General features: G+C 39.5%; 1 protein-coding gene across 1 annotated transcript; it reads left to right on the forward strand.

Annotated features, from left to right (window-relative positions):
* Positions 1 to 1,421: 1,421 nt before the first annotated feature.
* Positions 1,422 to 10,754, forward strand: LOC119619993 (uncharacterized; the record flags this gene model as incomplete). Its single annotated transcript, XM_037986567.2, has 1 exon — positions 1,422 to 10,754. A coding segment is annotated over one exon (1,398 nt), but the record flags the coding sequence as incomplete, so codon positions are not given.
* Positions 10,755 to 13,611: the final 2,857 nt, after the last annotated feature.

Raw genomic sequence — 13,611 nt, forward strand, 5'->3', positions numbered from 1 at the left:
GTGGAAGAGAAAAGCAGAGCCAGGCAAGGTGGCTCATGCCTGTTTTCCCCGCTTTGGGAGGCCGAGGCGGGTGGATTGCCTGAGGTCAGGAGTTCGAGACCAGCCTGGTGAAGATGGCGAAAACTCGTCTCTACTAAAAATATGATCAGCCGGGCGTGGTGACAGGCGCCCGTAATCCCAGCTACTTGAGAGGATCAGGCAGGAGAATCGCTTGAACCTGGGAGGTGGAGGTTGCAATGAGCCACGATTGTGCCACTGCAGTCCAGCCTGGGCAATGTCTCAAAAAACAAAAAATAAAAAACAAAAAATAAAAATAAAGAAAAGAAGTAGTGATGCAATGGAAACATATGTATTAGTGAGTATTTTACAGCAGGAGATAAAAACCTGTATTTGCCTCCTCCAAACTTGATTTTTCCTTTGCTGTTGCCTCTCAAACACTATCACCTAATTTTTTTTCTGGCAATTTTACCTACTATTCAATGCCTTTAATGATTCCCCTTCATGCCTCTACCGTTCATCCTAAAGTATCATTTGTTGTATTTGTTTATTCCACTTTATCCAGTTTCGAAAGTCACATTTCTAAAGCGCAAGATTACTGTGTTTTTATTTGCAGATTCCTCTCCTTTTTTCCTATTCAGTTTGTTTTGTTTAATCCTAAGGGAGTGAGATGTATGCCCTCAGGATTACTTTCAGACCAGATGCCTGGGCTATCCTAGAACATTTCCATATTACATCCCCTTTCCACATGAAATGTGTTAATATTTACAAGATGTGGTAAACTATTCTCATTTCCAGAATTCTGGAAAGTCGAACTGATGCAGAAGAACCAGGAAAATCAAGACCAACATTTGGGGAAAGCTGGTTTTGTCACCAACAAAATATTGACAGAAGACAGAAATAGTGTTTTAGGAGAAACATTTAATGTAAATTCAAAGCTTGTTCCAATGAGAAAAATACCTGATAAATATGACTTATGTATAATGAATGTGAATTATATTTCAGAATTGTTAGTATTAGAAACTACTTTGTAAGGAAGCTTGATGAGCTCAGTGCATATGTGAAATTGCTCCTTCATATAAGACATGAGCATCCTTATGCCAGAGAGAAACCTTTTGAGTGTGACAGAAATGAGAAAGCCATATGTCAGAATGAGGACTTACTTCAGCATCAGGATATTCAAACTCTGAAGCAAAGTTTTGAATACCTTGAGTGTGGGAAAGCTTTTCATGAGAAGGCAGCCTTCAGTACCCATAAGAGAGTGTGCCCGGGGAGAAACCCTGTGAATATAATGAACAACTAAGAGCCTTTTCTGACAATCCAAACCTCCTTGTTCATCAGAGAACTCACACAAGGGAGAATCACTATGAGTTTAATGACTGTGGGAGGAGGTCTGTTGGTGAGAAATCTCTAAATAAACACCATGGAGGAATCATGGGAAAAAATACTATGAGTGTGAGAATAATTTTGGCAAGAAATCACTCTTCATTGACACTGAAAGAGCTCAAAAAGGAAAAACAAGCTTTGAATGTAATGAAGGTAGGGGAATCTTTAAGAAACCAAGTCTCTCTCAACAGCATACATACACAGAAAAGAAAACCTTTCAAAATAGTCATTATGGGAGTTCTTTTTGGCATATATCAGTTATCTTTAAACATCAGCAAACACACATAAGAGAAAGATTCTATAAATGTAATGAGTGTGGGAAAACTCTCAGCCACAGTTCATCTCTCGTGGTACGTAATAAGATACACAGAGGGGAGAAACCTTATGAATGTATTGAATGTGGGAAAACCTTCACAAATAGGTCAGGCTTTACAGTTCATCCACAGATACACACAGGGCAAAAACCCTGTGAATGTATTGAACGTAGGGAAGCCTTCAGGTATAAGTCAGGCCTTACAGTACATCAGAGAACACACACAGGTGATAAACCCTATGAGTGTAGTAAAAGTGGAAAAAAATTCTGTGAGAAGTCAAATCTCCAAGTGCATCAGAGAACTCACACAGGGGAGAAATCTTATGAGTGTAAAGACTGTGGAAAAACCTTTGTTTACAGTTCATTCCTCATAGTACATCAAAGGATATACACAGGTGTAAGACCCTATGAATGTAACAAATGTGGGAAAATATTCTCACAAAAGCCAAACTTCATTTATCATCAGAGAACTCATACTGGAGAAAGGCCCTATGAATGTAATGACTGTGGGAAGTCTTTCTCAGTGAAGTCAAAACTTATTGTGCATCAGAGAACTCACACAGGGGAAAAACCCTATGAATGTAATGAATGTGGGAAAACCTTTTTCCAGAGGTCGTCTTTTATAGTACATCAGAGAACACACACAGGGGAGAAACCATATAAATGTAATGCATGTGGGAAAAGTTTTTCCCAGAAGTCATCCCTTACTGTACATCAAAAAAGACATAAAAAAGAGAAGCCATATAAATGTATTCAATGCAGCAAAACATTTAACCAGAAATCAGCTCTTACTAAGCATCAAATAACTCACTCAGGAGAGAAACTTCATAAATGTAATGAATGTAGCAAAACTTTTTACCACAAGTCATCCCTCAGAGTACATCAGAGAACCCACACAGGAGAGAAACCCTACAAATATAATGAATGTGAGAAGACTTTCTACCAGAAGTCATCACTCATAGCACATCAGAAAACACACCGAAGGCAGAAATCCTGTGAATCTACAAATGTGGAAAGTCTTTTATCAGAATTCATGAATCTGAGAAAGTACAGAAAGAAGAAGTCTCTGTTAGCATCTTCTGAAAGTCCAGAAACCTTTTCGTGCTTAACCTACTCAGTTTAAATTAAAAACAGTGAAGGGGAAAAACTTTGTAAGTATGATAAATATTTTGCCTGGTAATAAAGGGCCATCTTAGTGAGCAGCAGATATTTGATATTTGAAATATCTTATGAATATTTTGAATAAGTTGTAGCTTTGAAAATGATTCATTTTTGGTTATACATCAGAGATTTTAGCTCACTGAAAATATACCAGTTTGGTAATTGAGACTAAAAATTTCCTTTAGAAATATTATACTAAAATTCTTGTTTCTGATATACAAAATTTTATTGAAAATATTCAGTTATAGACGTACTGTGTTTAGGTTGAATAAATATAAAATACCAAACACAAATGCAAAGTGTCATTAGGTTATGTGAGTGTGCTTTATTTTTATTTTATTTTATTTTTCTGTATTTCAGTAAAACTTTACTTACTCAAGTCCAACAGAGCTTAAAGGTTAAAAAAAAAAAAAAAAAAAAAAAAACGTACTTACAAAGACAGGCAGCAGGCTGGACTTGGCCTACAACCACTAAATTTACTGACCCCTGTGCTAAAATCAAGATGCTGCCAATGCAATCAATCCTCTTTTTAACAGTACCCTACATGCATGCCATTATCCTTCAAAGGCAGACCTTTATACTGCATGCTTTCATTTTGATTTTTCAAACGTTCAGTTTGCAAGTTACAATACAAGTGCTGTAAGGGAATAATATCTTGTGGTACTCAATACAGAACTTCAATGTCAAAGCAACTTTTCATTGTATTAAACCACAGAAGTGTGAATAAGGCCAGTGTAATGGAAAGAAATAATTCTACGCAAATACATTCCATAGTAATAAATCTGCAATCAAGAAATCCACTTGGGTGCTGGAGTAAATGGCCTTGAACAGAAATAACTAGTATCTAGGAAATGCATAATCACATAAATAAAACTTTCTAAAATAAAGCAAAAGGTTACATTAAGTATTTTTCTTTCTTCACACTTGAATTTTTATTCTAAGTGACCGAACAAAAAATACACTATGACGGTGAAAAGGTAATTCAGAAAAGAAACACAAACACCTAGCAAATAAGTGTAAATATATGCAATCTCCAAAAAAAGTAAATTATAGCCAGAAGAAAGAATCGGTTAAAAAAATTAGGGTGCATAATTTGCATTTGAAGATTTCCCTTACAAGCCTGAATCCTCAATACCAGATCTTCATCTTCCATATCTCAGCTCAGCCTCTCCAAATATAGCTGCCTCATCAGGTATTTCAGTTTAGATCTGGCCAGATGATCAGGCTATTCCCCTGTCTAGTCTGGGCCACAAACGACCCAAGTGACATTGAGAAAAATCAAAGATGAGCCATGCATTGTAGCTCATGCCTGTAATTATCTGGAGTTGAGTGGGGAGGATTGCTCGAGCCTGGGAGTTCAAAGCTATCCTGGGCTCAAAAAAAGTTTCGATACTGAAATTCCTTGGTCACTTCTATAGTGGATTTCTTTCTTTCTTTTTTTATTATTATATTTTAAGTTCTAGGGCACATGTGCACAACATGCAGGTTTGATATATAGGTATACATGCGCCATGTTGGTTTGCTGCACCCATCAACTCATCATTTACATTAGGTATTTCTCCTAATGCTATCCCTCCCCCAGCCCCCCACCCCCTGACAGGCCCCGGTGTGTGATGTTCCCCATCCTGTGTCCAAGTGATCTCATTGTTCAGTTCCCACCTAGGAGTGAGAACATGCAGTGTTTGGTTTTCTGTCCTTGTGATGGTTTGCTCAGAATGATGGTTTCCAACTTCATCCATGTCCCTGCAAAGGACATGAATGCATCCTTTTTTATGGCTGCATAGTATTCCATGGTGTATATGTGCCACATTTTCTTAATCCAGTCTATCACTGATGGACATTTGGGTTAGTTCCAAGTTTTTATTATTGTGAATAGTGCCGCAATAAACATATGTGTGTGAATGTCTTTATAGTAGCATGATTTATAATCCTTTGGGTGTATATACCCAGTAATGGGATTGCTGGGTCATATGATAATTCTAGTTCTAAATCCTTGAGGAATCGCCACACTGTCTTCCACAGTGATTGAACTAATTTACACTCCCACCAACAGTGTAAAAACATTCCTATTTTTCCACATCCTCTCCAGCATCTGTTGTTTCCTGACTTTTTAATGATTGCCATTCTAACTGACATGAGATGGTATCCCATTATGGTTTTGATTTGTATTTCTCTGATGACCAGTGGTGATGAGCATTTTTTCATGTATCTGTTGACTGCATAGATGTCTTCTTTTGAGAAGTGTCTGTTCATACTCTTTGCCCACTTTTTGATGGGGTTGTTTGTCTTTTTCTTGTAAATTTGTTTGACTTCTTTGTAGATTCTGGATACTAGCCCTTTGTCAGGTGGGTGGATTGCAAAGATTTTCTCCCATTCTGTAATAGGTTGCCTGTTCACCCTAATGGTAGTTTCTTTTTGCTGTGCAGAAGCTCTTTAGTTTAATTAGATCCCATTTGTCAATTTTGGCTTTTGTTTTCATTGCTTTTGATGCTTTAGTCATGAAATCCTTGCCCATGCCTATGTCCTGAATGGTATTGCCTAGGTTTTCTTCTAGAGTTTTTATGGTTTTAGGTCTAACATTTAAGTCTCTAATCCATCTTGAAATAATTTTTGTATAAGGTATAAGGAAGGGATCCAGTTTCAGCTTTCTACATATGGCTAGCCAGTTTTCCCAGTACCATTTATTAAATAGGGAATCCTTTCCCCATTTCTTGTTTTTGTCAGTTTTGTCAGAGATCAGATGGTTGTAGATGTGTGGTGTTATTTCTGAGGTCTCTGTTCTGTTCCATTGGTCTATATATCTGTTTTGGTACCAGTACCATGCTGTTTTGGTTACTGTAACCTTGTAGTACAGTTTGAAGTCAGGTAGTGTGATGTCTCCAGCTTTGTTCTTTTTGCTTAGGATTGTCTTGGCAATGTGGGCTATTTTTTGGTTTTATATGAACTTTAAAGTAGTTTTTTCCAATTCTGTGAAGAAAGTCATTGGTAGCTTGATGGGGATGGCATTGAATCTATAAATTACTTTGGGGAGTATGGCCATTTTCACGATATTGATTCTTCCTATCCATGGGCATGGAATATTCTTCCAGTTGTTTGTGTCCTCTTTTATTTCGTTGAGCAGTGGTTTGTAATTCTCCTTGAAGGGGTCCTTCACATCCCTTGTAAGTTGGATTCTTAGGTATTTTACTGTCTTTTTAGCAATTGTGAACGGGAGTTCACTCATGATTTGGTTCTCTATTTGTCTGTTATTGGTGTATAGGAATGCTTGTGATTTTTGCACATTGATTTTGTATCCTGAGACTTTGCTGAATTTGCTTATCAGCTTAAGGAATTTTGGGGCTGAGATGATGGGGTTTTCTAAATACACAATCATGTCAGCTGCAAACAGGGACAATTTGACTTCTTCTTTTCCTAATTGAATACCTTTTATTTCTTTCTCTTGCCTGATTGCCCTGGCCAGAACTTCCAACACTATGTTGAATAGGAGTGGTGAGAGAGGGCATTCTTGTCTTGTGCCAGTTTTCAAAGGGAATGCTTCCAGTTTTTGTCCCTTCAGTATGATATTGGCTGTGGGTTTGTCATAAATAGCTCTTATTATTTTGAGATATGTTCTATCAACACCTTAGTTTATTGAGAGTTTTTATCATGAAGGGCTGTTGAATTTTGTCAAAGACCTTTTTGGCATCTATTGAGATAATCATGTGGTTTTTATTGTTGGTTCTGTTTATGTCATGGATTATGTTTATTGATTTGCATATGTTGAACTAGCCTTGCATCCCAGGGATGAAGCCTACTTGATCGTGGTGGAAAAGCTTTTTGATGTGCAGCTGGATTCGGTTTGCCAGTATTTTATTGAGGATTTTCGCATCAATGTTCATCAGGGGGATATTGGTCTAAAATTCTCTTTTTTTGTTGTGTCTCTGCCAGGCTTTGGTGTCAGGATGATGCTGGCCTCATAAAATGAGTTAGGGAAGATTCCCTCTTTTTCTATTGATTGGAATAGTTTCAGAAGGAGCGGTACCAACTCCTCTTTGTACCTCTGGTAGAATTCAACTGTGAATCTGTCTGGTCCTGGACTTTTTTTGGTTGGTAGGCTATTAATTATTGCCTCAATTTCAGAGCCTGTTACTGGTCTATTCAGAGATTCAACTTCTTCCTTGTTTAGCCTTGGGAGGGTGTATGTGTCCAGGAATTTATCCATTTCTTCTAGCTTTTCTAGTTTATTTGCATAGAGGTGTTTATAGTATTCTCTGATGGTAGTTTGTATTTCTGTGGGATCAGTGATGATATCCCCTTTATCATTTTTTATTGTGTCTATTTGATTCTTAGTTCTCTTTTCTTCTTTATTAGTCTTGCTAGTGGTCTATCAATTTTGTTGCTCTTTTCAAAAAACTGGCTCCTGGATTCATTGATTTTTTTGAAGGGTTTTTTTGTGTCTCTATCTCTTTCATTTCTGCTCTGATCTTAGTTATTTCTTGCCTTCTGCTAGCTTTAGAATGTGTTTGCTCTTGCTTCTCTAGTTGTTTTAATTATGATGTTGGGGTGTCAATTTTAGATCTTTCTTGTTTTCTCTTGTGGGCATTTAGTGCTACAAATTTCCCTTTATACACTGCTTTAAATGTGTCCCAGAGATTCTGGTATGTTGTGTCTTTTTTCTCATTGGTTTCAAAGGACGTCATTATTTCTGCCTTCATTTCGTTATTTACCCAGTAGTCATTGTGGAGCAAGTTGTTTAGTTTCCATGTAGCTATGCAGTTTTGAGTGAGTTTCTTAATCCTGAGTTCTAATTTGATTGCACTGTGGTCTGAGACACAGTTTGTTGTGATTTCTTTTCTTTTACATTTGCTGAAGAGTGCTTTACTTCCAATTATGTGGTCAATTTTAGAATAAGTGCAATGTGGTGCCAAGAAGAATGTATATTCTGTTGATTTGGGGTGGAGAGTTCTTAGACATCTATTAGGTCTGCTTGTTGCAGAGCTGAGTTCAGGTCCTGGATATCCTTGTTAACCTTTTGTCTTGTTGATCTGTCTAATATTGACAGTGGGGTGTTAAAGTCTCCCATTAATATTATGTGGGAGTCAAAGTCTCTTTGTAGGTCTCTAAGGGCTTGCTTTATGAATCTGGGTGCTCCTGTATTGGGTGCATATATATTTAGGATAGTTAGCTCTTCTTGTTGAATTGAACCCTTTACCATTATGTAATGGCTTTGTCTCTTTTGATCTTTGTTGGTTTAAAGACTGTTTTATCAGAGACTAGGATTGCAACCCCTGCTCTTTTTTTGCTTTCCATTTGCTTGGTAGATCTTCCTCTATCCCTTTATTTTGAGCCTATGTGTATCTCTGCATGTGAGATGGGTCTCCTGAATACAGCACACTCACAGGTCTTGACTCTTTATCCAATTGCCAGTCTGTGTCTTTTAATTGGGGCATTTAGCCCATTTACATTTAAGGCTATTATTGTAATGTGTGAATTTGATCCTGTCATTATGATGTTCGCTGGTTATTTTGCCCATTAATTGATGCAGTTTCTTCATAGCATCGATGGTCTTTACAATTTGGCATGTTTTTGCAGTGGCTGGTACTGGTTGTTTCTTTCCATGTTTAGTGCTTCCTTCAGGAGCTTTTGTAAGGCAGGCCTGGTGGTGACACAATCTCTCAGTATTTACCTGTCTGTAAAGGATTTTATTTCTCCTTCACTTATGAAGCTTAGATGGATATGAAATTCTGGGTTGAAAATTCTTTTCTTTAAGAATGTTGAACATTGGCCCCCAGTCTCTTCTGACTTGTAGAGTTTCTGCTGAGAGATCTGCTGTTAGTCTGATGGGCTTCACTTTGTGGGTAACTCGACCTTTCTCTCTGGCTGCCCTTAACACTTTTTCCTTCATTTCAACGTTGGTGACTCTGACAATTATGTGTCTTGGGGTTGCTCTTCTTGAGGAGTATCTTTGTGGTGTTCTCTGTATTTCCTGAATTTGAATGTTGGCCTGCCTTGCTAGGTTTGGGACGTTCTCCTGGATAATATCCTGAAGAGTGTTTTCCAGCTTGATTCCATTCTCCCTGTCACTTTCAGGTACACCAATCAAACATAGATTTGGTCTTTTCACATAGTCCCATATTTCTTGGAGGCTTTGTTCGTTTCTTTTTACTCTTTTTTCTCTAACCTTGTCTTCTCACTTTATTTCATTAATTTGATCTTCAATCACTGATACTCCTTCTTCCACTTGATTGAATTGGCTATTGAAGCTTGTGCCTGCATCACGAAATTCTCGTGCCATGGTTTTCAGTTCCATCAGGTCATTTAAGGTCTTCTCTACACTGTTTATTCTAGTTAGCCATTTGTCTAATCTTTTTTGAAGGTTTTTAGCTTCCTTGCAACGGGTTTGAACATTCTCCTTTAGCTCGGAGAAGTGTATTATTACCGACCTTCTGAAGCCTACTTCTGTCAACTCGTCAAAGTCATTCTCCATCCAGCTTTTTTCCGTTGCTGGTGAGGAGCCACAATCCTTCAGAGGAGAAGAAACACTGTGATTTTTAGAATGTTTAGCTTTTCTGCTCTAGTTTCTCCCAATCTTTGTGGTTTTATCTACCTTTGATCTTTAATGTTGGTGACCTACAGATGGGGTTTTGGTGTAGATGACCTTTTTGTTGATGTTGATGCTATTCCTTTCTGTTTGTTAGTTTTCCTTCTAACAGTCACGTCCCTCAGCTGCAGGTCTGTTGGAGTTTGCTGGAGTTCCACTCCAGACCCTGTTTGCCTGGGTATCACCAGTGGAGGCTGCAGAACAGCAAATATTGCAGAACAGCAAATATTGCTGTCTGATCCTTCCTCTGGAAGTTTTGTCCCAGAGGGACAGCCGCCTATATGAGGTGTCTCTTGGCCCCTACTGCGAGGTGTCTCCCAGGGTTAGGCTACACGGGGGTCAGGGATCCACTTGAGGAGGCAGTCTGACTGTTTTCAGAGCTCAAATACTGTGCTGGGAGAACCACTGCTCTCTTCAGAGCTATCAGACAGGAATGTTTAAGTCTGTAGAAGTTTCTGTTGCCTTTTGTTCAGCTATGCTCTACCCCCAGAGATGAAGTCTAGAGGCAGTAGGCCTTGTTGAGCTGTGGTGGACTCTGCCCAGTTAGCGCTTCCCAGCACTTTGTTTACCTACTCAAGCCTCGGCAATGGCAGACACCCCGCCCCCCAGCCAGGCTGCTGCCTCACAGATCGATCTCAGACTGCTCCCCTAGCAGTGAGCAAGACTCCGTGGGCGTGGGACCTGCTGAGCCAGGAACGGGAGAGAATCACCTTGTCTGCCAGATGCTAAGACCTTGAGAAAAGCACAGTATTTGGGTGGGAGTGCCCCGTTTTTCCAGGTAGTCTGTCACAGCTTCCCTTGGCTAGGAAAGGGACATCCCCTGACCCCTTGTGCTTCTGGGGTGAGGCAACACCCTGCCCTGCTTTAGCTCACCCTTCATGGGCTGCACCCACTGTCCAACCAATCCCAATGAGATGAACCAGGTACCTCAGTTGGAAATGCAGAAATCATCTGTCTTCTGCGTTGATCACACTGGGAGCTGCAGACTGGAGCTGTTCCTATTCAGCCATCTTGCAATGCCCCCTGTGAGTGTGCTTTATAAGAGAAATATTATATATGTTGATTTTGTCACAGGACCTCATCATAATTTTATGTAAATGTGCCCTTAATTTAATAATTTTAATGATGGATTTAAAATTTCCCACACTTAATGTTTTTCTTTTTTTAGCTATAAGAAAAAAAATGTGTATTTTAAATAAAATATTTGTAGAGTGTAAATTGATGTATTGAAATCTTGTTACATTCTACTCATACATAAATAAATGTTAGCATTTGATATGGTTTGGCTCTGTGTCCCCACCCAAATCTTATGTCAAATTGTAATCCCCATGTGTCAGGGGAGGGGCCGGGTGGGGGGTGGTTGGATCTTGGGGGTGGAGTTCCTCCTTGCTGTTCTTCTGATAGTGAGTTCTCATGAGATCTGATGGTTTAAAAGTGTGGCACTTACCCCTTTTCTCTGTCTCTCCTCTTCTGCGATGGTAAGATGTGCCTTACGTCTCCTTCACTTTCAGCCATGATTGTAAGTTTCCTCAGGCATCCCCAGCCATGTGGGACAGGACTGTGAGTCAATTAAACCTCTTTTCTTTATAAATTACCCAGTCTCATATAGTTCTTTATAGCAGCGTGATAACAGACTAATACACCATTATTACTAAACTGCTTACCTGGTAAGGAATCCAGATAGGCCAGACATGGTGGCTCATGCCTGTAATCTCAGCACCTTGGGAGACCAAGGCAGGAGGATTGCTTGAGCCCAGGATTTTGAGACCAGCCTAGGCAACACGATGAGACCCTGTCTCTATATTAAAAATGTTATTATTAAACAAAAAAGAATCTACACAATGTGACTGTAAACTCAGAGTCAGCCAAATGGAATAATAAACTATGCAACAATTAACTACAAAATTATTTGAAGGATTTTTGCTTTCACCCATAAAAGGAATTTTTGCTTCCACTCATTCTCCAGGATTTGTTGTCTTAAACAACTGGCAAATTGACCAAGATATATGAAATAACTAGAAAACTGGAAAAATGTATGAAACAACTGTTTTAAGACTTGGATATTAGGAATTGCACAACCATGATTATTGAAGGAAAGAAAGCAAATATAGCCAGTCCTATGATTGGCACAGCTTCTTGTCAGAAGGAAATTCCTAGACTATGGCATAGATAGAGATAACTCCAAACATATTCTTATTCTATGAAGCATAAATATTTCAGAGTTCAAGAAGGTTAAGTCAGCTGTAGTATGTGGACTAGCATACCGGAAAGGGAGCCAGCAGAGACACTTTGAGAAATCTGAGTGCCAATCTGCATATGCAACAGGTCATGTTCTTTAAGGTTTGGCAAAGAACAGCTGCTGCCAAAGGAGCAATTATTGGAGAACTCAAAGACAAACACTTCCCAGAGCTCATACAGAGCTGGGAATAATTCAAGCTCCCACCAGCCAAGACTCTTTCCCCTTCAGTTCCTGAGATGACAGTCTCTTTCTCTGTTAGTATGGATTTTTGAAGATCCCATGGATATATTGGGAGTGGGCAAGGACTGGGCATGTTTGAGATGCTGTATTGGTCTGCTTTGGCTGCCATAACAAAATACAACAGACTTGGTGGCATAAATGACAGACATTTATTTTTGCACAATTCTGTAGGCTTGAAGTCCATCATGAAGGTGCTGGCAAATTCTCTTTCTGGTAAGTGCTTCCTGGCTTCTGGATTGCTGCCTTCTCACTATATCCTAACATGGCATTTCCTCATGGCTTGCAGGGTTAGGGATGGGGAGAGACAGCATGTGCTCTAGTATCTTTTATTTGAAAGACATATTCTATTAGATCAGAGCCCACTCCTACTACCTTATTTAACCTTTCCTGCTGCCAAAGAGGCCCTATCTCAAAATAAAGCCACACTGGGGCTTAGCACTTCAATATATTAATTTTGGGGGGACACAAATATTTCATTTATTATATTCTGCCCCAGCCCCTCAAAGTTCATGTCCTTGCATTTGAAATACATGCATTCCATCCCAACAATCCCAAAAGTGTTACTCATTTCAGCATCAATTCTATAGATCTAAAGTCCAAAATGTTATCTAAATATTATCTAAATCATGAAAAGGTAACCCTTGAGGTATGATTCATTCTGAGGCAAAGTTCCTTTCCAGCTATGAAACCAGTGAAACCAGACAAGGTATGTGCTTCCAAAATGTAGTGGTAGAATATGCATGGGATAGACATTCCCGTTCCACAAGGAAGAAATCTGAAAGAAAGGGATGATGGTCCCAAGCCAGTCCAAAACCAGCAAGACAAATTCCATTAGATCTAAGGCTTTAGAATGACCTCTTTAGTGGCCAGCCATGGTGGCTTATGCTTGTAATCCCAGCACTTTGGGAGGCCAAAGCAGGTGGATCACTTGAGGTTAGGAGTTTGAGACTAGCCTGACCAACATGGTGAAACCCCGTCTCTACTAAGATTACAAAATTAGCTGGGCATGCTGGCACATGCCTGTAATCCCAGATACTTGGGAGGCTGAGGCAGGAGAATTTCTTGAAACTGGGAGATGGAGGTTGCAGTGAGTCAAGATCGTGCCATTGCACTCAGCCTGGGCAACAAGAGCAAAACTCTGTCTCAAGGAAAAAAAAACAAAAGCCTCTTTGGCTCAACGCCCTTCCTACCTGGGGCAGTGGCCTCAACTCCCACAGCCTTAGGTTGTTGTCCCACCGCATACTCTGTGGGGTGACCCTGCCCACAAGGCTCCAGGCAGGGTTAGCCTGGCCTGTTTAAACTGAAGAGGTGTTGGCTTTATTCTTTGAAACCAAGGAGGGAGACTTTATGATCTTTGGGGTCATTCTTCCCTTTCAAAGAATAGTGCAACTCCCAGCCAAATAGCTCTGTTGCCCCATCCTGCAAAATCCAAGACATCCGGCAGCCTTCCCTTCTCCATCACCTTCAGTTCAATTTGACAGAGTTTCTACTTATATAATTCCTTAATCTCTCTGTCGAGTGGCAATCCAGCCACATCCTCAGTGTTTTCCTCAGAACATGTTTCTCTTTTGCAGTGTGGACAGGCTCAGAATTTTACAAATCTTTAAGTTCTGGTTCTCTTTTGCCACTCATTTCTTCAATTCTCTATCTTCTCTTTCTGTAAGCAGTCAGAAGAACCCAGGCCACACCTTCTTT

Source organism: Chlorocebus sabaeus, chromosome 9 (genome assembly GCF_047675955.1).
Source record: "Chlorocebus sabaeus isolate Y175 chromosome 9, mChlSab1.0.hap1, whole genome shotgun sequence".
NCBI classification, from domain to species: domain Eukaryota; kingdom Metazoa; phylum Chordata; class Mammalia; order Primates; family Cercopithecidae; genus Chlorocebus; species Chlorocebus sabaeus.